The 25,319-nt window shown below is 40.4% G+C and overlaps 2 protein-coding genes across 2 annotated transcripts in view; both read left to right on the forward strand.

Annotated features, from left to right (window-relative positions):
- The first annotated feature begins 4,431 nt into the window (after positions 1 to 4,431).
- rab3b (RAB3B, member RAS oncogene family) lies at positions 4,432 to 19,471 on the forward strand. The gene is made up of 5 exons (XM_031872898.1): positions 4,432 to 5,016; positions 8,429 to 8,653; positions 13,622 to 13,740; positions 13,824 to 13,948; positions 16,561 to 19,471. The coding sequence occupies exons 2-5, from the start codon at positions 8,429 to 8,431 to the stop codon at positions 16,743 to 16,745; spliced, it is 654 nt and encodes a 217-aa protein (XP_031728758.1). The 5' UTR covers positions 4,432 to 5,016; the 3' UTR covers positions 16,746 to 19,471.
- An 881-nt stretch (positions 19,472 to 20,352) lies between these two features.
- The window catches only part of LOC116397462 (nardilysin-like), a 22,929-nt gene continuing 17,962 nt past the window's right edge, over positions 20,353 to 25,319 (forward strand). The window contains exons 1-5 of the mRNA XM_031872897.1: positions 20,353 to 20,506; positions 21,509 to 21,737; positions 23,255 to 23,531; positions 23,971 to 24,052; positions 24,228 to 24,381. Coding sequence (XP_031728757.1) covers positions 21,538 to 21,737; positions 23,255 to 23,531; positions 23,971 to 24,052; positions 24,228 to 24,381 — 713 coding nt within the window. The 5' untranslated portion in view covers positions 20,353 to 20,506; positions 21,509 to 21,537. The remainder of the gene's footprint in view (positions 20,507 to 21,508; positions 21,738 to 23,254; positions 23,532 to 23,970; positions 24,053 to 24,227; positions 24,382 to 25,319) is intronic.

A 25,319-nucleotide genomic window follows, 5' to 3' on the forward strand; every position in this document is an offset into this window, starting at 1 on the left:
AACCAAGCTTTACTTTAACCTTAAACCAGTCTTCACCCTGTTATGTAATGATATACAGTAGACCTTATAAGGACATGCATGTTGTCTCCAAAAGGAAGGCCAGTCCCAACAATGTGACTGTGTAAACAGGGTTGTGTCCCCACAACATAAGTAATACATTATATTAAGTGTATAAAATATTCATATTTTCGTGTAGGATGTTGGCTGAAATGTGTGCCATGTGCTGTGTGTTCACCTCCCACAGCTCTAAACCTCAGACCTAGCCTATTTGATGTTTATTCTGATGAGGTCTGCTATGCCTACTTACAGTCTCAACTGAAAGGAAGCGAGATATTGTGACGAAATGCCAATTGAATGGCAGCGCAGGACTGTCACTGACTTACTTACTTCTACGATCTGGTCCTGCAGGCGGAAAGCCCCAAAACTACCAGCCGCTCCTCTTACGGGAATATTTAAAAAGGAGCCATTTCCAGGAATCAGATCAGGAAAATATCAACCTATCAAATATCAATTTATTTCTTTTCATTTTGATGATTATGGCTTACAGCTAATGAAAACCCCAAATTCAGTCTCTCACAAAATTAGAATATTACATAAGACCAATTTAAAAAAAGGATTTTTAATACAGAAATGTTGGTCTACTGAAAAGTATGTCACACTTGGTCGGGGCTCCTTTTACATGAATTACTGCATCAATGCGCCGTGGCACGGTGGCGATGAGCCTGTGGCCCTGCTGAGGTGTTATGGAAGCCCAGGTTGCTTTGATAGGGGCCTTCAGCTCGTCTGCATTGTTGGGTCTGATGTCTCTCATCTTCCTCTTGACAATACCCCATAGACTCTCTCTGGGGTTTAGGTCATTCAAGAATTTGGGGGAGATTCACAAGGAGTGGACTGCGGCTGGAGTCAATGCTTCAAGAGCCACCACACACAGAGGTATCGGGACTCGGGCTACAACTGTCGCATTCCTTGTGTCAAGCCACTCCTGAACCAGAGACAACGTCAGAAGCGTTTTACCTGGGCTAAGTTACCTGGACTAAGGAGAAAAAGGACTGTTGCTCAGTGGTCCAAAGTCCTCTTTTCAGATGAAAGTAAATTTTGCATTTCATTTGGAAATGAAGGTCCAGAGTCTGGAGGCAGAGTGGAGAGGCACACAATCCAAGTTGCTTGAGGTCCAGTGTGACGTTTCCACAGTCAGTGATGATTTGGGGAGCCATGTCATCTGCAGGTGTTGGTCCACTGTGTTTTATCAAGTCCAAAGTCAGCGCAGCCTTCTACCAGGAAATTTTAGAGCACTTCATGCTTCCCTCTACTGACGAGCTTTATGGAGATGCTGATTTCCTTTTCCAGCAGGACTTGGCACCTGCCCACACTGCCAAAAGTACCAATACCTGGTTTAATGACCACGGTATCACTGTGCTTGATTGGCCAGCAAACTCGCCTGTCCTAAACCCCAGAGAGAGTCTATGGGGTATTGTCAAGAGGAAGATGAGAGACATCAGACCCAACAATGCAGACGAGCTGAAGGCCCCTATCAAAGCAACCTGGGCTTCCATAACACCTCAGCAGGGCCACAGGCTCACCGATGCAGTAATTCATGTAAAAGGAGCCCCGACCAAGTGTTGAGTGCATACTGTATATGGACATACTTTTCAGTAGACCAAGATTTCTGTATTAAAAATCCTTTTTTTAAATTGGTCTTATGTAATATTCTAATTTTGTGAGAGACTGAATTTGGGGTTTTCATTAGCTGTAAGCCATAATCATCAAAATGAAAAGAAATAAACGCATGAAATATATCACCCTGTGTGTAATAAATCTATATAATATATGGGTTTCACTTTTTGAATTGAATTACTGAAATAAATTAACTTTTCGATGATATTCTAATTCATTGAGATGCACCTGTATGTTAAAGAGAATATTATGCTGCAGTTTTTAGACACTAAAAAACATCCATGTCAGAGGCACAAAACATAAAAGCATGCAGAGTATGTGAAATACATAAATCAGTCAGACAGCTAAACAACAATAAAAGACAAGCATGCAGGTAGATGAGGGTCGACCGGCAATTTCAAGACAGACAGACAGACGGACGAGGGAAAGTTCAACACGGACAGAGAAGCAGTTACATTCTAGTGCTGACAGAGTTGGGTACTAACTAACCATTTCTTTAATTGAGCTTTAAATTAACTGTATGTTTGTAGTTCTCTAATGGACACTGGTTTGACTAAATCACTGATACTTTAATGTCACTTGGAATCGTCACCAGAAAGAGAATTTGACAGCACCTGTCAAAAGTGATTTTGGTCACACTACACTATAACAGTAAAGTTATTGAATATTATTTCCAAAAAAATGCACTAAAATTAGTCATATTTTTTCAAAATAACACTTGTAGTACAACAAAGATGAGCCCATTGATGTGTGAAGTGATTTTGGTCATGCTACACTTATCAACAGTAAAGCTATTGATTATTATTTTCAATAAATATTCACTAAAATGAATCTAAATCATATTTTTTCAAAATAGCAGTTGTAGTACAACAAGGAGGAGCCCATTGATGTGTGAAGTGATTTTGGTTACACTACATTGCATGACAGTGAAGCTATTGAATATTGTTGTAGTAGGTATTTTCCGCATTGCACTTTGTAGACGGTCCCTGCGCACTCTCTCGCAGCCGGCCGCTCATTGAGACCAATGCAGATTGTCCAGCTCGGAGGAGTCCGTAAGACGGCCCGTTTTAATTCAATTAAGGTTGTAGCTTGTTGTCTACCTCACTACGGTTACAGGGAGGTATCGTTTGTATTTTAGCAACGTTTCGTTAACGATTTATTGAACCGGGAATTCCGAATCTGTCAATATCTTTCTAACTTTACCTAACCGTTATTTAGATTTGTGTGGAGAAACGCCACATGTCTCTTTCGTATCATTATCATGTCGTTTTGTTTAATGGTTTTATTTCGGCTTTACATTTCACCGGCACAATCATCAGCCGACTAGTGCAGCGCATGCGTCCATGAGTTTGATTTCTGCTCTATAGTTTTAAAATCTGAATGTGTTAAGAGACAATAAACTTACCGATCGCGATGAAGAATTTCCAAAACATCCCAAAAGCCATCTTTAGATTTATATTGGTGGATCGGATGTTCAGTATGTGTTATCGTCTGAGAACTGCGTTTCTGAACAATGATTCCAGTAAATGCGGTAGTTATATCGACATCACGTGTTCATCTCCGCCAATTGGCCATTCGTTTACGCCCACTTTTCAAACGTAACTTATGATGAAACAAATGTAACGAGTGATGAAACAAAAGTATTCAGGTCCAGTTCCGCTGTGGAATAAATTATAGTCATAATCAGACTCGTTGTTTAAGTAAAAGTAGTCTACTAATAGCCACACTGAAAAGACTCCATTACTGGCAGGCTAAACATCCTGTATTCAAACCTTACTTTAAATACACTTGCCACTTTTACATTACACTTACATTATACTTGTTTATAGTGCTGTTATCTTTTGTGCACGTTTGTTTGTACACTATATTTTACTGTACATCTTAATATGTTTCTATGTTTTGCACTGTGTTGATTGTTTAGTGTTATGCACCACCCACCATGTCAAAATGTGCAACATACCTTGTCGGTTCTGATTCTGATTTGGGAATATGAGTGAATACAATGTAAACTACAGTTTGGCCTACTATTTCGACACAGAGCCACTTAACAAGACGAGCTAATAATAGCAAACAAGCCGATTGGACCCCATTGGGTCCCTCTTCCTATATAGTGACAATGCTAGCCACCCCCGTTTGTATGAGTATGATTGAATTGTTGATTGACGGCATGGAGTCTGTTGGGGCACAAGTTTAGAGTCACAGTGCCACCTTCTGGTGGTGACTGAGACATGTTAGGACGATATGATAAATGAAACGCAGGTGTTTTTTTAATTGGTTATTAACTGATTGTTTTCCATTATAGATGAATCCGGTCAGATTAATGTGGTGCAGTAAGTAGTACAATACCTCCTACTGAGATGTAAGTACGAAGTGGCATGAGATTAAAATACTCAAGTACAAGTACCTCAATTTGTAAGTACTGTTCTTGAGTAAATATATAGTTACACTCCAGCACTGCATAATACCATTTAATTCAGTACACACTCCATACTTCCACCTGAATAATGACAGTTAATTGATTATTAAAGCTGTCATCGACTAATTGTGTCTCCACTAATAATTGAATGGTTCGGTTTCAGCTTTAGTAACCACATCACCCCCTGCAGTGGTGTGATGCTGCAACAATAAAATGTCCGAATGGAGCCTCACAGGTGTGTTGACTGTGGAATGACACCGTAGTGCACAGAGCACAAACACACCTGAATGTTTGTGGGGGTAGCACACAAAGGGCAGAATTCTGCTCCTTTTTTTTTTACAGTCCGATGTCTCTGTTCATTGATGCTGAAGCAATTACACGCCTCACTGCTTCAGTTATGAGTCATAGCATGCAAATAACTTCCGCTCCTGCCGTTAGCGCGTCTGCACAGATCTGCCGCGTGATAGGGCGGAGGAGTTGCCAGTAAACAGCCTGAAGAGAGAGAAAAAGAAATTTCATTCACATAGAAGCCGGTTATTTTTAGGGGGGGGAGGTGACAGGCAGCAGACGCCTTTGCAAACATTCCCACATCGCTTTGCTCCACCTCGAATTAACGCAGGATGTCAGCGTAGAGCCGTGCGTAAAAGAAGCTGCGTGCGGCACCGCGGAAAGGAGACGTTTTACAGGCAATTTCACCTCATTTCTGGTGGGGAAAAAAAATTCCACTCTGCTGATTGCAAACGACGCAGCCAGTGTTCCTGATTTCCTGCACAGACGGTCGGTGGATTGGATAGGACGCGCCGTTGTTGTTGCTTTTTAGGATACATTTGTTGTTTTTATTGTTATTTTTGGGGGAGCGAGCTGCCTTCATCAGGTGCAGAGCAAAGAGAGAGAAAGAGAGAAATCATCAGATCCGCCTTGCAGAGGTAAGAGACAGTCAAAAAACACGGATGACCGGCGGTGACACAACACCGTTTAACACCAGTTTTATGAACACACACACACACACACTCTCTCTCTCTCTCTCTCTCTCTCTCTCTCTCTCTCTCTCTCAGACAGATACACAGGCCTGATGACTGATACGAATCCAGAAACGTCGATCAATCGAGCTCCATTATTTCTACGTTGGCTATAATCGTCCTATAAATGACGGGTTTTGTTTCATTTTATAGTGGTATAAACAATCTAACCTCCTATAATAACCCTTATCATACACTAAAAGGCACCCACGGTGATCCAATGGTGCTAAATATCGATCATAATGTAGAATATTGATACACAATAAAACACCATGTTCCTATGATATCCCATAATAATCTCACAGGTGCAGGGTGTCTGTGGCTCTCTATAGGGAGTTTAGCCTCTATTGGCTCATGATGATGTCTTAATCTGTTGAATATATGTCTATATTATTGCATCCCCCTATAGGAATGCATAGTGGCCCTATTGCACTGTGTGATTTTACAATGAAATGTAAAATGTTAAGCTCAAAATAGCTTTATAGTATATAATATTGTATATCTTTATATTAGGTTGCTCACATAGTGTTCCTGTATGATGCTTTGTTGATATGTTGCGTTTTATCTTCGTTGATCCTTTCGTATGTTAATCCTGTATAGGGTTGTGGTGTTATAGGTTGTATGCATAAATAGGGTATTTGTGTCCATAGTGGCCTTATTGTGATTTTTATGGGGAGTTTTTGTACTGGTGCTGAGGATCATGTTCAGCAGCTGAGGCTGTACTGGGACACAGTGATACTTTGAGTTAAATACTAACATGCTTTAGCAGCTATAATGTTTACCATGTTCACCAGCGTACGCTTGATTTGGCAGTAAACACAAGGTACAGCTGCGGCTGATGGGATTGGATTAGTTTTGCAGTTTTGTTTATAGACACATAAACATCTTCATCTGATTCTTTATCTGGGGAACACGAATGTCCACACAAAAACGTAGGCCAATGCTTCTGTTGAGATATTTCAAACTTGAGTTGAATTATTTAATCAGAAATGGATTTTGAGCAACTTGAATATAGTTGCCTCTATATTAATAAGGCAGACGGGTCATCACAACTCTTTGAATACTGTTTACATAATGGAAGTGTGTATTTTAATGTTTCTCTGAAGCCCTTGAGAGTGTGTTACCTTGCAAACCAAGTTAAACTCAGGTCATTTCACTTGATGGTTGTTAATGATTGTTTTATACTTTGAAAGGTAAAGGCTTAGATTTTTTTGTCAGAATTTGGATCCTTGTACTAAAGTACCTCAAGGGTGGTGGACTGTTGGTGTGATTATGTACCCTCTATCACTATGTATATGTATTTCATTTTGCTATTGAAGGCCTATGATGTGCAGTGGTGGAGGAGGTATTCAGATCCTTTACTTGTAAAAAATACTGCCACAAGAACAATTCCTGCATTGTGTATGCAGTTTTCTGAGCTTCATTGTGCTTTTTTTTTACATAGCCGAGCCATGTTTTTAGTGCATGTGAGCGTGCCCCATGGGTTAGCTAATGCCCGCTGCTCTGCACTGCGCTCATACTGCGGTTATAACGCCGTCCTGGCGCACAATGTCGTTGTGGAAGCGTAGCACCCACGCTTTTAGCACCGTTAGCTGCTAGCTGCCGGTTCAGCCGTCGGCATGTTGAAGGCCATCGAGCGGAACTAGATACACACCTTTTAAGTGAAATAATTCAAATACAACCAGGATCATTTACTTAAAGTATTAAAAGTGAAATTACTCAGTGCAGAAAAAATAAGGCAAACAAAAGAAATAGAACCACAAAGCCAGATCTGGGTCTGTTCTGTGGTGGGCTGGTCCCGCTGGACTCTGAGCTGAAGGAGTTTCTGGTGAACCTGCATTATTTCGTATGGTATTTTTCCCAGTGGCACCGCTGACAAGTATTAAGAATAACGATATAGAAATAGTAAATCGCCTCGCTGATGGTTTCGTTTACTTATGTAGTTAATAAATTGAGACTGTTTCCTAACCAGTAAAAGTTTCTCACTGTAACATTAAAATCCTAAAATATATTAAATAAAAAAAGAGATTGGGACTCAATCTCATAAACCATTGATAACATGACAAGTCTTGAATAGAAAGCAGAAGTACTGGAGTGACAGATGCTACAGTAGTGAATCCAAAAAAAATTCCAAAATCACTCTTGACATGCTGCAGAAAGTCAGTTATTTCCCATCAAATGAATCACATGACTGGTCTCATGAACTATCCAGAGATAATAAGCCTTCATCCGCAACTAGAATCATCCTTTCAGATGGATCTTGTTGTACTTTTTTTTCCTCCACCGGTTGCTAATGGAGAGAATGAGTCTCCACTGACACAGCCATCAATGCTAGATTAGACCCAGCAGGATCTTCAGCTCTGACTCATCTGCTGCTCACATTCATTCAGTCCTTATCACCGACCTCTACCTGTCTGCAAGGTCGACCCCACAGGCTTTTCATTGGACTTGACAGGTGAAGTCTAACAGGAAATGTATGTTTGCACTGTGTCTTTGTTCGACATGTTTTTTTTATTTTTTTCTTGCTCATTCAAGTTGCTTGAATCACATTTGGCAGAGGAGCAGCTTTGTGCAGTTTTCGGCTCATTCAACAGGTTTCGTCACAGCTAGAGGTCGGGTTGTTTTTCTCTGAGGAAGATTTAATCTGAAATGAGCAATTAAAAGATGTTCAACAGTTAACTGCCTTCGACACGAGCGTCATTAAAAACCCAGGTTGTCATCAAAGCACGGGTTTTGTTTGTTGTATTCAGCACATTTTATTTCCACAACTGAAATATGCTTTTGTTATGTTGTCACCTGCCATGGATGCAATACAGTGCGTTTGTTTATCGCGTGAATAATTTATTTCACTTGCAAAGAAAAAAGAGAAATGTCATTTTCTCATGTTAAATGGGTTTTTACTCTGTGTGGCATAAGCCATCATTGTTGTTAACGTTTTGGGATTAAAGTAGGTCATTGTCATCCTCGGTGATGCTTCACATAGAGAGGTGTTGATACAAAAAAGTTTTGAATGAATAAATACAGGGCCGCTGCTATTTCTTGCATTTTGATTATCCAGGATTTAACACTTACCACGCCTTCCATAAGACCAAAAACAGTCTATCCCCAGAAAGAAACATGAGCTCCCCAGCAAGCCTCATTTGATAAATTAAGGGGGAGCGCTAAAATATCGTCATTTTTGGTGAAACAGTTTTGTTTCTGTGTAAATATTTATTTTCCTGTATTTTAGGATCCTAAAATACATAACAGTCTAAATAATGTCTGATTTTCCTGATGCTGATTGTGTTTTATCTCTCTCTCCTCAAACCAAAACCTCCAGATGGCGAAGGCAGACCAGCGTTTCGGGCAGCGGGATGGCTCCGACCAGAACTTTGACTATATGTTCAAGCTCCTGATCATCGGGAACAGCAGCGTTGGGAAAACCTCCTTCCTGTTCCGCTACGCTGATGACTCCTTCAGCAACTCTTTCGTCAGCACCGTGGGCATCGACTTCAAGGTGAAGACGGTGTATCGCAACGACAAGAGGATCAAGCTGCAGATCTGGGTGAGAGTGGATGGATTTATGTTTGTATCCTAATCTATCCCTCTGTCTGTGTGTCTGTCTAGATCATAGATAGACAGATAGATGCATAGATAGATTGATATAACATGTAACATATCATATAATACACTGTAACATACAGTAAGATATGATATAATTTATTGTAACATACAGTAACGTCATGATATATTAAACCGTAGCATAGAGCAACATTACTGTAACACAGAGTGATGCAGTGTAACATGGTGTTCTGCTCTCAACAACAAGCTGCTGGGAGGAGGATAAAAAAAAAAAAAGAAGACAGATACACAGACTTCTGGTTCTCTTCAGCTTGTATCATCGGTGTGATGTTGTTGCCATGGCAGCAGCTCTTCATGCTCACTCACTCTCTCACTGACACACACACACACACACACGCGCACACACACATAGTCACACACTAACAGTGTTGTCGTCAATGGCAATTAAAGAGACCTCTTGGGGTGAAGAGGTTGAGACCTGGCAGGGGACAGAGGAGCCTGGAGGAAGGGGGAGGAAGGGAGGGGGGACAGAGATGGGTGGAGAGAGGTGTGTGTGTGTGTGTGTGTGTGTGTGTGTGCGTGTGCGTGCGTGCGTGCGTGCGTGCGTGCGTGCGTGCGTGCGTGCGTGCGTGCGTGTGGGAGGGGAGGGGGGGGAGGAGAGTCCCATAAGTAGAGCTAATCAGAGCCGATTGATTCAAACTGAAAGCATCAGTGATGAGTAAAAAAAGACACAACACACACAACATGCACACGCATAAACAATACAGTGCAACAAACAGCAGGATTTTGACTAAAGTGAATACTGATTTGCCATTAGTTTTTTCCGTAGGCATGCTATCATGTTGACAAAAATGTTTATAAAAAAAACCAAATCTTTGTTTTATTCTGTTAGAATAATGAACTCCTTGGATGTTACTGGATGAATCATACTCTGTGTCTGATGGGAGAAAATCCCTCGAACCAAGTTCAACATCTGCTGGAAAGACTGGAACCAGAAGATTGGAGACGCCGTTCGAGCAGCACATTAATGCACGTGGTTTCGCAGTGTTCAGCTGTTCACATTCTTCCTCTGTGCAACTCAAACACACATTTCTCTCCGCTTTCAACTAAACTGAGAGGAATCAGTCACTGCCTGAGGCTATGCTTAACACCCTTCTTATGATTAATGTTGCCACTACACACACACACACACACATAATCACGCTCTGCATAACATTTGAATTAATTAAATGCAAATAAGCAGTCGCCATATCCCACAAGAAGCGAAAGAAAGAGAAAACCAGAGATTGCTGAATAAGCGCATAGGAAGTGAAGCACAAAAGAGCTAAATTTAGCAGAATGACTGCACCCAGACCAGCTGTAGTGGTATGAGGATGAAATGGTGGAGGATGGCGGTGGCTGAACGAAGTGGGAGTTGTTGTGGACAGGCGTGAAAGTCACATCGAGGCTCAGCTGATTTGTTGCAGTGATCGGCGCTGGCGGCCGCGGATTGATCGATTTGGCGCTTCAAATAACAACGGTTAAGAGTGTTAAGAGGGGAAGAAGATGTTTGGCTCCTGTGAGATGTTCACACTCAGATAGAGACAGTCTTCGTAACTGACTGGCTGGCTGGCTGACTGGCTGTTTTAAATTTATCATTAAGTACATTTCAAACCACCGGATTTTCAGCATTTAGATTTTTCTTTACGCATCTTCAACTATAGATGTTAACATATTGCTAACATCTGATACCCGTTCTTCCCCATTGAGAACAGGAATAAACGAGTACATGTAGTGTCATTAGATTGAGCATGATTGTTTTTTTATCTTAACAAAAAGATAATATTGTATTAATTATGTCGTCATTGAAAATACCAAATTTCCCTGACAAGTTCAAGCTGTTCTCTTAAGGCTAAACAATGAATCAGTGTTTTATCTTGTGTAGATATTACTTAGTATTATAATCTTTGTGCCCAATACAGTGGTAGAAACCCATTAATTTTAGCATTCTGAGAGAAGAAACTTTATGTTGCTGTTCTGGTGCTGCACACCCCTCAATGACCTCTGGGGGTATGTCCCTCACAATCTTTGTTCTACGTTCCCTCACATTAAGTTTTGCATTCTCCCTGATCAATAGAGGCAGTTAGTGTGTTGGTAATACACTCAGTCAGTTTTGGAAAACACTCTGCAGGATCTACAGAAAGCAGAGATGATGTGACACTTTACATGATGCATTTATTTCTCGTCACTTCTTTCAGAAGGCTGAATCCCGACCGTTGCGGTTGCTCTGCCTGGCTGTGCTGGTTAAAGCTGTGACTGTGGATGTGGTTATTGATCGGGCTATGGCTGCATTTGTGGTTGAAGCTATAGATATAGCTGCGGTAGCTGTACTGTGACTCTTCTTTACTGCTCCTGTTAACAAAAGACAAGGAAGCATCATCGGGATTCAAACCTGCTGTGTTTTTATAAGATGTGATACCAAAACACCACAGTACCACAATGCTAGCTCTAATGATAGACTTTAGCCGGAGCATCCACAGCTGAGGGTGCAGGAACTTACATAATAATACAGATCAGTCTTTCTCCTTGGATCAGGGATTGCAAAATGCATTGAATCAGCTTCATTGTCCAAGTATGTACACACATACAAGGAATTTTAGAGGAATCTTATGGAGGCTTCGTACTTTTCGGTCCCTTTCCTTATTTCCGTTAACACCCCCACCTAGACCTCAAAACCTTAGGGTTGTGCAGCAAAAAAAGTTGAACCTGGCTCCAGTTTTCTTGGACCGCAGTGCGATGCCATCCATCAAGACTCTGGGTTGGCCAATTAAATACACGCAAGGTCACAACCCTGGTCTCTTTGTAAAATCAATGCTGGTTATCCACCTGGCTTTCATCGCCTTAAAAGATGAAATCTTTGTTGTTGTAAATTTCTGTCTCACAATATTATAAATTTTTCTGCAATGTTTTGGTGTAAAAGTGACAGCGGCACCAGCAGTTTATATCTGCAGCTATGAACATATCGATGGTATATGCACCATATACAGACAAGCAAAGGAGTGAATGCAGACTGCAGATGTTGGTTGGAACGTTTTAGTTTCTTTCAGAGTGTAGCAGAAGAAGCACAGTCAGTGAGCTGTAGAGTCGACAAATGAACGGACGACAAACTGATGACGGGGTGAGAGGTGGTAAAGTGTAGATTGAGCTTCTGTATGCGTCAGTGTGAACCTTCAACACTTGCTCTGTGTTATTGAGAGGTGAGAACAGGTGTGTGTGTGTGTGTGTATGTGTTGGATGGATGATGATTGCTCCAGAATTAGTATCTAGAATTTTTTTTTTTGCCACGTCTGTTAGACATCTGTTTATATATTCATATATTGGGTGTTTGTGTTGCAGCTAAAATGTATGCTTTTTAACGGTCCAAATGATGGAGACATGTATCATAGCTTGTGTCTCCATGGAAACACCATTAGCCAAAATCAAACAGCCTGGTTTTGAAAGCCAGAATATAACTGATAATACCCCAGCCTAGTATGTTTGGATATGGGCTTATCTCTATTCACAGTTAGCAGGACACAGTGTCCAAACAGTTCATACACAGAATATCAGTGAGGTTGGCTAGTTCGCAGTCAGATTTCCATGATATTTCCTGCAAATGGACCCCAGTTGATGAATCCTAATAACTTTGACATTTCCATTTACACATCCAGATGTGATTTTGTTCACTTTCGTTTTTTACTGTAGCAGATCTGATATACCATCTCGTCTTGCTTTTCCCGGGCTATACGCAGATCCGGGTCGGCACAACTCCAGTCCAGAAAGAGGTGGTGATGCACTATAAGAGTAACTGGTGCACAGTGTAGTTTCAACAATTCAGCCTCTGTGGGACACACGGATCATTCAGTTGTTAAAATGATCAGGAATCTGACAAACGCTACGGCAGCTTGGTGTGCCGTCCGTATGACCGCATGTGTTGAAATAGCTGGAGCTGCTTTTCTGTTGTTGCTTCTATATGCGACCGGGAGAACAATGGTTAATTTCACCGCAGCTGCAGTGTAACTTCAGGGGGAATAATATAGTTGATGCATCTTGGTGAGACAGATGCCTCAACAGCTTTTCAACATCTGTGACGAATTTGTTTGGGATGCATTTACACTTTTTTCACATTAGATAGCTATTCTGATGCATGCGCTGGCTAAAACTTGAATTATGCTCTGTAGATATACGTAATTGCATATATCAAGAAATTGAGACTCCCCGAAGTCTTTTAATCTTTACAAGTAGACAGTATGATCCTGCAAGGACCCTTTTGAGTTATAAGCAATTTAATTAGACATTTCAGCAACCTTCTATTACACCAGCAAAAGAGCTGACACACGGCCCCCAAGTCTCTCAACCACTTGTTGTGTGGACCTGCACCTTAAGCAAACTGATTGGTCGCTGGTTAATTTACTGTCTGTCCGGATGTGGGTTTGAACTGCAGACGATAACAGTAGTCTGCAGTACAAGAATAAAAGAAACGGCCTTGCAAACACATCAGAGTGACCCCTGTGCACATTTATCTACCAGTCTGGAGAAGCATTATTCCAATTTAAGGAATGGGGAGGACAATTTTACTGTCTCTCTGGCCTTTTTCTGTTGCCCTACAACTGCAACAATTTGTACACTTGTACACAAGAAACACCAAATCCTAAAGGGCAGATCTTCATTAGATTTGCTGAGCACAATCATGCTCCTCAGAGGATAAACTCTCTGTCCTCTAGTGCTACCTTTCCATGTGTTCTGGTGATGGTCTCTTTCCTTTCCTCTGAAATGAATAAACAATCAATATGTTGTTTGTTCAGTCTGTTATGGTCTGTAGGGGGCACTTGTGGAGCTTGAGACTTACAAGTGGCAAGTATACAAACCCAAATTTAGATTTTTTTCCTGAGTAAATCAGATGTGTGATTGACTGTTTGTTTTTTATTTTCAGGACACGGCAGGACAGGAGCGTTATCGCACCATCACCACGGCCTACTACCGTGGTGCCATGGGCTTCATCCTCATGTATGACATCACCAATGAGGAGTCCTTCAACGCCGTCCAGGACTGGTACGAGATTGCCCCGGAAGCTGTGTGTATGCTGCTTCTTTGTGTTTGACACTCAAAATAAACGATTTAAAATGTGCTTCCAGGGCGACTCAGATTAAGACGTACTCATGGGACAACGCCCAGGTAATCATGGTGGGCAACAAGTGCGACATGGACGAGGAGAGAATCGTACCTCCAGAGAAAGGAAAACACCTCGCTGAACAGTTAGGTGAGATGCTGCTACATGAGTGTTACTGAATACTTTGATATAACAGGGTTCTAACAGGACTCTGATATGGCTAACAGAGAGAGGTTTAGAAAGTATTTTCCCACTCTGAGTTCTTGTTTAAAGATTTTCTCGACACAGAGACACAGAAAGTCTCCAGGGTAATGTAACAGTCTCATAGGTTTATATTCTGACTATCAGTTTGAATATGTTTCTGTGAAATCATGGTTTTTTTTTTGTGAGAATTGGTGGATTGGCTCTAGATACTACAATACCCATGAACCTCTGCTTTCTCACACAGCACATGTGCAGTTTATAAATTTGAAATTGAAGATTTATCACTCAAAATTTGTTATAATGAACTAGTTAGTCCAGGTATAAAATATGTAATGCCATACTGGTATTTATTTTTAACACAACACTGTTGATATGTACATAACAAAGATACACTGAGATACATAATACGTTTTTGAGATTCCAGATTCAATACTTAATTGCCAAACAATTTATAGTTGTTAAGAATTGGTGTCATGGCAGAAGGAAAAACAGTCACAGCATAACAGTCAAGGCACATGATGACGATACGTAACACCCTCCACCATAAAACATAACATCCATCCGCAGATGTAAGATATTAGTCCAAGAGGAAAGTCTCGTGGAAAATAAGAATAAAGTACAGTTACTTTAAAATACTGTATTAGTGCTTTGCTTTAGTAAAGTGCTGATGCAGAATTGGGGAGTCGTTTAGTAATTGGCTGGTTCTGCACTAAGTGCTGTTATGGACATGGGATGTGTTAGTTTTGATGGCCCTGAGTTCTTTTGTATTTTTAGACCTTTGAGCTGAATGTGATAGATGTCCGAGAAGGGGGTGAGTTTGCAGCTGATGATAAGTTACTTGGACAAGCAACACAAAGCTACAACTTATGCTTTATTGTTTATATTTTCAAACGATACGTTTCACTGTGACTGGCACTCCCCAGCAGGAACAGCCAATAGCTAATTCAGGATACTTTTAATGGAGACAATTTGACGAAAGTTAAACAAATAATGTTACAACACCCATTTGGGTCGGGTATTATTCATATGTACTGTGAGAAAGAGCTGAACTTGTATGAGCCATTTTAACTGATTGTCTTCCCTGGGGCGTGTGTGTACTAAGGAATACCTAAATAATACTATAAATGTCTTGCCAAAGAGGCGTTTGAAATAAGAATGCACAATACTGGTTTTATCTCCACTGCTGGGAGCTATTTCTTCACTGATACAAGCCTTTATTAAATGTAAATGCTGCAGGCTGAAACACTCAAACAAGAGTTTGCTGCAGCAAAATGTTTCACATGGTTCAGGACGATGTTTCAGACCAGGTCAGCCAATTTATTTTGTAATGTGGGTGTGCTTAAGCAAATTCATGTGAAGATAATAAAGTGTTTCGCAAGTGCTGACATTTCATTTTTTACCGTGAAAAAAGTATTGCACAAAGTGGCCTGCCTGAAGACATTTTTCTAGTCTGCAACTGTGTGGTTTCACAGTGTCACATTCAAACATATGGTATCCCAGGTTTCAAATGGATATTTGTGAAGTGGGAAGAAGAGCAAACACACCCTGAGATGCTCAAATAGATGAAACCACACCCAACTTAAGTTAGACAACAGTCTTTAAAAGCCTAAAGATAGCACTATTAATATCCAAATGTGTCCCCTTAAAAGCAATGTCTACATGTGACCCCTTGTCACAAATATATTATATCTATTGTATAAGTTGACACCAATTTAAAAGTAATTTGTCCCCTTTCTGATTGTTTAATTTAGATCATTTTAGAATTGTTTAATTATGTCCTATCCCAGCTTTGTCAATAAACACTCCAGTAACTGACAAACAAAATCAGTTCAACTGCTTTTCAGTACCAGTATCTTTTATATGATTCTGTTGGTTCTACCAATATTCAATATTTTATACAGTTTTTGACAGGTTTTATAACAAAATATGAATATATCCAAATGAGTCAGTGTTTTTCTGTTGAGTTGTATTGTTGTTAGGATTAAATATTGCTTACCATGTCGATATACCAATGTTTTCCTGCTCTGAAGTGACTTTTTTTCTCCTTTAATTTGGGAATGGGGTGAGGTTCCTGGTGAATGAAAGCAGCATACTGAAATGCTAAAACTCAAAGTTTTTTTACTTTTATTTAAGTTGGCCAGAAATTATTTGAAACTTTTTTTGCTTTCAGGAGAGCTTAGGTCTCTTTTAGCAGAGCTCCCCCTGGCTTCATATAAAACATTGTGACAAGAGGTCTAGGTTTAGTAAATCATTGAAACACTACCCTATTATGATCTGATCTATAACTGCATTAGAACTTTACAGCAGAGTTTCATTTCATTTAGCACTGCTCCACTATGTCCACCTTACTAGATGGCTACACTGCACAGCATTTCACACTTGTGCGGTAAATGTATCATCATCTTTGTCTTTATTAGCTGTAAACTGCTGCAACATTACTATTCCCAGTTGGCAGTAGTACCTACCTACCAAGCTAAAACTCCTGTCTTCGTCACCACTGCCTTCACATGAACAAGTATCCATTTTTACCTGTTTAACCCTTCTGTTTCATCTTGCAGGCTTTGAGTATTACGAGGCGAGCGCCAAGGAGAACATCAACGTCCGGCAGGTCTTCGAGCGCCTGGTGGACATCATCTGTGTGAAGATGTCGGAGCGCGTGGACGTGGAAGTGCCTGTGGCCCCCGGCACCAAGACCACCAGACTGACCGACAAGCCTGCCCAGTTACCTCAGAAGTGCTGCTGATTGTCCGTTCATCCTTCCGCTGTCGCCTCGTCCCCGCCTCCCCCTCCATAGCTCTCGAGAAAAATGAAAAACAAAAAAAAAATCGGATTGACTATTGCAACATCACACTCTCTGCTTCAGTCCATGTTTGTGAGCAGTCAATAATCATTACCCCTACTGCAATTGATATAGCCAGTTTCATCCCCTTATGTCCTGTGCCCAAGTATCCGTGGTTGGTCCTTATGTAGGTGAAGGAGTAAGCGTGGCAGTGAACACTGAACAAAATTTAATTTGGCTTGTTTCAAAAGGTTGTAGAGCCAAGCTAGAATACAGGAGGTTATGAGATAACAGTTGAAAATGAAAGCCTGGTCACACCAGAAAGTGGAAAAGCTAAGTTCATTATGCGTACTCGCCAATTAGAGTGAGTTAGAAGTTTGGTGAATATTTGCAGCAATTGTTGGGCACTAACTTGCTAGCTAGCGGAAAAATGTTAGCACTAGTCAGTGGTTCTCCAAGCAGGCGAGGTTGCTGCCAAGTGCCACTTGTCAAGGTACTTAGCGTGGTTGCTAATGGGACAATAAGTTTGTACATTTTATTTGAGAGGTACTCGTATTTCCGTCGCAGCAAACCATTTCTCTATTGTGGAACAGGTTAAAGTATGATAGAGGACGGTTAGGCTATGTTTAAAAGAGGATTGTGCTACAATAACTACTTTGTTTTCAAATTTTCAGCTCAGTTAGGATGGCTTGCTTTTGGTCAATGGTGCAAATTTGTGCGTCAAAACTCGCCAAATTTCAAACTGACAAAAAAGATTTTTTTGAACTCACTTGATCTTTGCGAGCAAATCCACTGATCGTGATGATTCCATTGACATAAACTGTTGTTATTTATGTAATGCTGGTGTGACCGGGTTAACTAAAGGGTTCCTTCAAACCATTGTTGTCTACGTTTCGATAGCGGTCTGGAGACCTTTTGAAGATGAGGCAAATTAGATGCACAACCGAACTAGATTTTGTTGAGAGAGCACTGCTGAGCGGAGATGGCAGTAGGGTCCACAGGTAAGCACAGCACTGCCTCTCCTCTCAAAGTGTAGCACAATGAGAAACTCACAACACAGCGGCTCACGTTCACAGTCGTTCACCCGCGAGTCATCCGCCAAAAAACATCAGATTAGGCTGCTTCTCAGATAGCTAGTAATAGTGAGTTCCCTCTAATACAATATGCCTATACTCTAACTAACTGTTACTGGCCTTACTTAGTGCTGTTTGTCGCTTGAAAGACGCTTTAGGGCTACACCACCAATGCACAACTCCCAGGCAGGGCTGCAGCCACAATCATTAGAGGAGCGGGTCGGGTCCAAAAACATGTCTGACATTAAAGCGTCATGCTGCTCTGTAATGTTTTTAACAGCATAAAATTAGACAGAGAGTGCCTCTTGGTGTTCTAACAGGGTTCATTTAGGTTATAGTGTTGTTATTGGATAGAGTTGAAAGACAAATCATTGTACAGTATGTAGTAAGACAAACGTATCATATTAGGTTGGGTATTGCAAACATGGAAGGATTACTGAATGGGCTTAACGTGTGCCGGCCCAGGGCCGAAGAGGTCAGGGGGCCCAGAACTGACTGTTAGGCAAGTACAATGTCTCAAATCACAAATGTTGACCCTTGATTCAGGAAGGGAACACCTCCCCCCGGAAAAAAACTCTTGTTGGGAACTTAATCCAACATCTTCACAGACACACAAAACAACTACAAAGAGATGCAAAATGACTACAAAAAGAGGCAAAACAACTACAGTGACTTAAAATGACCACAGAGACACATAACCACCACAGAGAGACTCAAAATGACCACAACCCCCATCTCCCCTCCAGACTGCCAGAGACTCGACCCCAGACTGCCACTAAGAGCTGCAGCCCTGTTTCATGGTGGCTTACAGCTTTTGCACTGGCCGACACAATCCAGCGTCATACTGAGGGTGTTTTATACTCACGCACATATGTGAGCAGAGCTGATGAGTGAAGAGCACATGGTTCTCTCCTTCCCCTTTAGCAGGTGTAGTCACATAGCCGTCGTGTTTGCTGTGTTTCCTACATGAATGTGTGTGTGTGTGTGTGTGTGTGTGTGTGTGTGTGTGTGTGTGTGGGTGTGTGTGTGATTTTAGAGCCAACATTGTGTTGCAGATGGTTATCATGGTATTTATTGCGTGTTGAGTTGTAATGTTTCTTTGTGTTTCTGTACAGTATCTTTGACGGGAATGTGATATTTTGATGATGTCATGTCAGCTGAGATACAGTACGTGTGTTTACGAAAGACGTCAAGAAAAAAAGGAAGACGAGGAGAAAAAAATTGTGCATTCATTATTAAATATTGAAGATAGAAAAAAAACCAAGATCCTGCCAAATTGTTATATAGCTACCACAGCGCATGTTTTTGTGTGTAACTCCACATGTGTCTTCATATTGATTAAGAGAAACGTACAATAATATTGTCATTGTCTTCATATGATTATTTTTTAAGTGAATTTGTAAATGATAGATTTAGGAATTATAACGGTGTTGAGTATGAATTTATTTTTTATGCTGTGTATACCATTGACAGATTATATAGCGAGTGTAAACTTGTTGTCTTACAGTTCACTCCTGTATGTAGGAGAAGCACAAAGTGATTGTACAATATATTGTGAATGTTTGTATATTATAGATGCAATTTAGGATAATAAAAATCACAATCTTTAAATCATAACATTTGCTTTGTCTCTATGTGGCTATTGTTGACTTTTTCTTACCTTTTTTTGTTTTGAATAAGTTTGTTACGCTACATCTTGTACTGCCAGTTTTGCTACTGGTATTTGATTAATAATAAAGTAAAAACTTGAATACTGGGTACAAAAGATAATGAATAAAGACTGCTTCAATACTAGTGCAGGTCAACTTTACTAGATTTAGAAGATTTTATGCATAAATGTGATGAAGTTCCTTGATAGCTCATTTATTATTGTATCATGGATGCATTATACAACCTTTTCTCTCTTTAACTTTTAACTTAACTTTTTCTCTGAATACATCCTGTATATGAGAACAAGAATTTCATATCAAACGACTCCACTGACTTGAAATGCAGCTTAAAAATAAGTTTTGCAGACACTATTCTGGGCTGAAAAACTATTATTTAATCTGCATTTAATGTGTGTTAAATTTACAGTTACAATTAGTTAGACAATGTACAATTACATTCTTACAAATGAACTGGATTTCAATCTAATGGATTTACATTTTTTTGATGACTTAATTTTGCTATTCTGTTTTTTTTCGGTTCGAGATTAAATACAACACAGGCCGCCATTGTAAATAAGAATTTGGTTGGATAAAGGTAAAATAAAAATAATTGTTTTATCAATTGATACCTATGGAAGCCCATTTCCGCCAGCGTCTTTTTTTTTTGGGTGGGGGTGGATTTATTTACTTTCTTTTTAGTTACTTTCTTTTTTTTTTTTGCTGGTAGAAATGGGCTTCCACAGCTATCGCCATTGAAATGACAACTACTATCATGACCATCACGCAGTTTTTTCAATCAAACTTACCGCTGTCGACCAATCAGATTGTGTGTATTTGTCTGCGATGGATTTGCTCTCAGCCAATCACAGGCTTTGTTTTGGCTAACTGCTACCTTACCCTTCGGCGGCTGTACTGAACCCAAAGCTGAAGCTATAACGTTACATCCATGTACTGAAACCAAAACTCAACAACTTCTATCGACATTAAGCTAACAGAAACAAAGGTGAGTGACTCATTATGTCAGAGCATAACAGACCAATCAGCGGTGTCATGTTTCCACGAGTTCAGCTGTAGTTGGCTAGCTAACGGCTCCACTAAACGAGTCGTGTTGTAGCCAGTGTGGCTAAACTAATTAACGTTATCTGTATAACAGCGTTGTGTCCTTCTCAACAACAGGATTAGTGAAAGCCGTTCTGTTGCTTAATAAACTCATTTATCACCCGATATAACGGTCTAACTGAATTACTTCCTGTCTTCAAAGAAGCAGTATTGAGAGTGACGTTATGTTTGAAGTTAGCAGAAACCGTTAGCTTGCTAGCTTCCTAGTGTTTCCTGTCAACTAACCTACGCGATATATATATATATATATATAATATTATTATTATTATTATTATTATTATTATTATAATAATATTATATATAGTGCACCTGCGAAGATTACTGAATATTGACGTAAGGTTATTTTTGTAACGCACCCTGGATCCTAATAATGATTTTCATCACTGATTAAAGGAAAAGTTCACATTCTCGGTATCTATATTCAGCTAACAGTACTCAAGTAACGTTACTTGGATAGTAGTCATTTAAACCGTCGATTTTTATTTCCAATTAATTGTATTAATCATCTAGACTTAAAATGGTCCAAACTATATCCGTGTTACAATTATATAAAATGGAGAAAAGTAACATTCTCACATTTGAGGAAGCTCGAAGAACAAGAACATGTTTGGTAGTTTTGCGTGATGAATTACTGAAACAATGAATCTATTATCAAAATGGCTATTATCATTTACTTTTTATTGGCTCTTCGATTTGTCGACTGGTTGTTTCAGCTCCAGAGGTTTGCTCCCAATCAGTGTTCGTGATGTCCCACACTGGTGTTGGGTGATAAGGCCGGGCTCACAGTTGGGGTTCCAGAAAATGTACAATGTTAATACAGAATGTTGACAACATGACCTACAATACTAAAGCTGTTATATACTTGTGCGTTCTCCTGCATGTCTAGCGCTGTCACTCCAGAGGGTCTCTTTCAAAATGCCTCAGACCAACAAGTCAGTGAGCAGTGGCGGTGCGCAAGGTCAAGTATCTGCCCCAGACCAGGGTGAGCCACCACCACCACCACCACAGGATGTCAGGGCCCAGGGGGCTGCTGGGGCTGGAGGTGGAGGAGTCGCTGTGGAAGACCAGGGAGACCCAGAGATCTTCAGATCACCCAGTGACCCAAAGAAATACAGGTGGGAGAGTGAAAGGTGTCCTGTTTAAATGTCAGACATGACTTTGTGATAGTAGCTAGGGCTGCACAATTATGGCCAAAAGGATAATCTTTACTATTTCTCACAATTATTCATTGATTTTAGGGGCAAAATATTATTGTGTTCTCACAGAGCACTGCTTTCACTGCCATGTTGTACTACACACCTGCTAATGTACACATACATTGTTTGCATTGAAATACGACAGTACATCTCCTAGTAGCAAAATACAATTGAACCTAAACCTTTTACCCAAAATGAAATAAGCCGAACACTGCTTTCACTTTCATGTTGTACGATTTCTGCTAATAGACAAATATTTAAATCAAAATAAGACTTAACAATAAGGTTTCTTCTGTTATGAACTGCAACCATTACATTCAGGAAAGTTTTTTTTAAAGGCTGCTGGTGTAAGGTGCACGCAGCGGCACGACAGCTCCCCAAAACAGAAGCCAAAACATCTGGATCGCCCCTGGTAGCTGGCTGGTAGTTTCGGAAGCACTTGATTAGAAATACAGCGTCATTTTCTAAGAGCAGAGCACTCATTTTTAGACATAAATATTGCTGTTGATTGGGTTTATTTAATTGTGGGATGCCAAAACCGTGACTGCGATTTAATATTTGATGAATTGTGCATCACTAATAGTAGATATGTGATTTTAGTGTGAATTCAAAAGACAAACTACGAATACATTTGCTTGCGATATGTTGCGTCATTTAGCTGTTCCTCAACAAAAAGTAAGCAAAATCTCCCTTGTAATATAATACAAGACAGCTGTTTTACAAATGTATTTTATGCGAAAGGAAATGCATTCATCGTGTTTGTTAGACCTCAAGAAACACTGAAGGTGAAGTTCAACTTTTGTTTGTTTCTAAGTCCACAGGGGATCTTCTAACACACGAGGTGCAGTAAAATTACCCGTCACTCCATATGACTTAAATGTGTAATTTGCGTTTTAAAAATCACACTCTGTCTCAGAATCATAACTCTGAACACACAGACACATATATTTTGAGTCAGTATGACTCAAGCTTTGTTTATACTTGCGGGTGGCACCGTAAGGTGAGCCTCCTTAGATGGCACACACAGTCTTTAAACTCAATGTGCTGTTTGTTGCTTCTCCGAAACGCCAGAGGGTGTACAAACAAAAGTGTAACCACCAAAACGGCATCAACCATCCTCCTCAATACCGAGGATGAATTGTAATATACTGTTAACTGATGTCTTATTTTCATGGATTACTTTATTGCCCCGTAAAGAAATAAGTAGTAAATACATTATAAAGAAACAAAGGTTGAATATCCTGTAAACAATTTGATTTGTCTGTAAAAATACGAAGTCAAATGTAGATTTTTTTTTTTCTCGGTTCTTAAACATTTAAAAACGAATTGGCCTTTTTGTGTGAAATCCTTAGGCATGTTGATAATGCTTTAGTGATGTTTACACAGTAAACACAGTGAGCTCCAGTGTTTGACTGTTGCTGTCCCGCTCTCTGCAGATACATTGAGCTGAGTAACGGCCTCCGAGTGCTCCTCATCTCCGACTTCAGCAGGGCGGACGCAAAGGGAGGCGGTGAAAACGGAGGGGACCAGGGGGAGACAGAGGACCAGGAGGATGAGGAGGAAGAGAGGGGGGCTGAGGAAGAAGGGGATTCTGGTGAGGGGTCGGAGGAGGAAGAGGAGGAGAACGAAGAGGAAGAGCAGGACAGCGACTTTGATGAGCTGGACGAGGATAACGCGGAGAAGAAGAAGAAGAAAGGGAGCTCTGAGAAGCAGGTGGGTGAAGTAACGATACACTAATCAAAAGAGTCAGTTGTGTTAGAATAAGTAACGGCTGTGTGGTTGTGATAAGGCTTTGAATTATTTCCATCAATGTAATGTAATTAATATATATATATTTTTTCTGCCACAAATACTCACTCGAGCACCAAATGTGGATTAATCCACTGCTGAAAATAGTCCCCAACAAATTAACTATTTACTCCTGTTTGTTTGTTTGTTTGATAAGACCTACAGTGACCAGCTGTTTAAGATTACTGAGCCTTTTTTAAAATGAAACAATATATTTGTGAGGTGTTTTTAACGGTAAAGCGGAATAGCTAAAGTAATGGTGTTTAAATGATGTTATTCATTGAGTCACTGACATAGAGATCAGTTAGTAAAATAGTTACCGTGTAGATGACTGTGGTGTTGTTGAAAATGTGTGTGTTTCCAGGCGGCAGCTGCACTGTGCATCAGTGTGGGGAGCTTCAGTGACCCTGAAGACCTGCCTGGCCTCGCCCACTTCCTGGAGCACAGTGAGTCCACCTTTAATGCTGCATTCTGACTTCTTAGATCTGAAAATCTTAGCTTATGGTTTTGTGTTATTTGCATGCAGAGCTTTTTACCAGAGAAATGCTGTTGTGCGTTTCTGGCTATTAATCTCGTCTCCTGATTTCTTCTTTACTTTTCATTTCCTCCTCTGATGTTCAGTGGTGTTTATGGGCAGTGAGAAATACCCAGCGGAGAATGGCTTTGACGCCTTCCTGAAGAAGCACGGCGGCAGCGACAACGCCTCCACTGACTGCGAGAGAACCATCTTTCAGTTCGACGTGCAGAAGAAGTATTTTAGAGAAGCGCTCGACAGGTGAGGCTGGCTTCGGCGCAGATAACCACGAACTTTGTGACAAATATCATACGAAACAGAAGCTGTGGCAGAGCTCTAGTAGGCCCAGAATGTGACTGACGGTGAACCATAGGCCAGTAAGAAGGATTTCCTGTCAAAAGATTTTGGGCGTCTCCCCGCGGTGAAGGCCAGTGTCCTGTGTCTTTGTGTTGATGGCAGCTCTTTGTTGGCCATCTGGCTCGCTGATGGGAGGTGAACCGGTTCATTTAAGATCACCACGAGCACTCAGCCGCACTCCAACAGGCCCGCTGATGTCCTCTCTGTTACCATGTTGTTACTGTCGCTGTTTGTACAGTCGGTCCATGCGAACACGTCAGATGAGGAGACCCCTGCAGTTTGTTCTGCAGGTGAATTGCTCAGGTTGAGTCAATGACATCTTCATGAAGCAGCTGCCAGAATGTAAGCTCTGCAGGAGTACATGTGTAACCAGTGTGGCTGTTACTTTGCAAAGAGGGCTGAATTGTTTTAACAGCAGGGCTGCGGCTAATTATTATTTTACTCTTCAATTAATTTAATTTTTTTTTTTTTATTATTGAACACTTAATCTTTTGTTCGATAAAATGTCAGAAACCGAGAAAAAGGAGCGTGTTCCCAGAGTCCAATGTGACGTCTTTAAAAGCTTTTTTTTGCCTTACCAACAATTCAAATCACTAAGACATTCAGTTTCAAATCATATAAAACGGAGAGGTCTTCACATTGGAGAAGCCGGAAACAGAGACTGATCTAAGATGTGTGACATAAACAGTTAATCAATAAAGTACAATACAATCAAACAAGTAAATTATCCCGTTTTCAACTTCTCTCTCTCTCTCTCTCTCTCTCTATATCTATATCTATATCTATATCTATATCTATATCTATATATATATCTATATATCTATATATCTATATCTATATAT

Source organism: Anarrhichthys ocellatus, unplaced genomic scaffold (assembly GCF_004355925.1).
Source record: "Anarrhichthys ocellatus isolate YVR2014 unplaced genomic scaffold, GSC_Weel_1.0 scaffold67, whole genome shotgun sequence".
Classification (NCBI taxonomy): domain Eukaryota; kingdom Metazoa; phylum Chordata; class Actinopteri; order Perciformes; family Anarhichadidae; genus Anarrhichthys; species Anarrhichthys ocellatus.

Excerpts from the sequence above, each read along its gene's own strand:
- rab3b (XM_031872898.1), top strand. The coding sequence starts at position 8,429 with ATGGCGAAGGCAGACCAGCGTTTCGGGCAGCGGGATGGCTCCGACCAG. Across the intron at positions 13,741-13,823 it reads TTCAACGCCGTCCAGGACTG|GGCGACTCAGATTAAGACGT; the intron begins GTACGAGATTGC and ends ATGTGCTTCCAG. Across the intron at positions 13,949-16,560 it reads ACACCTCGCTGAACAGTTAG|GCTTTGAGTATTACGAGGCG; the intron begins GTGAGATGCTGC and ends TTCATCTTGCAG.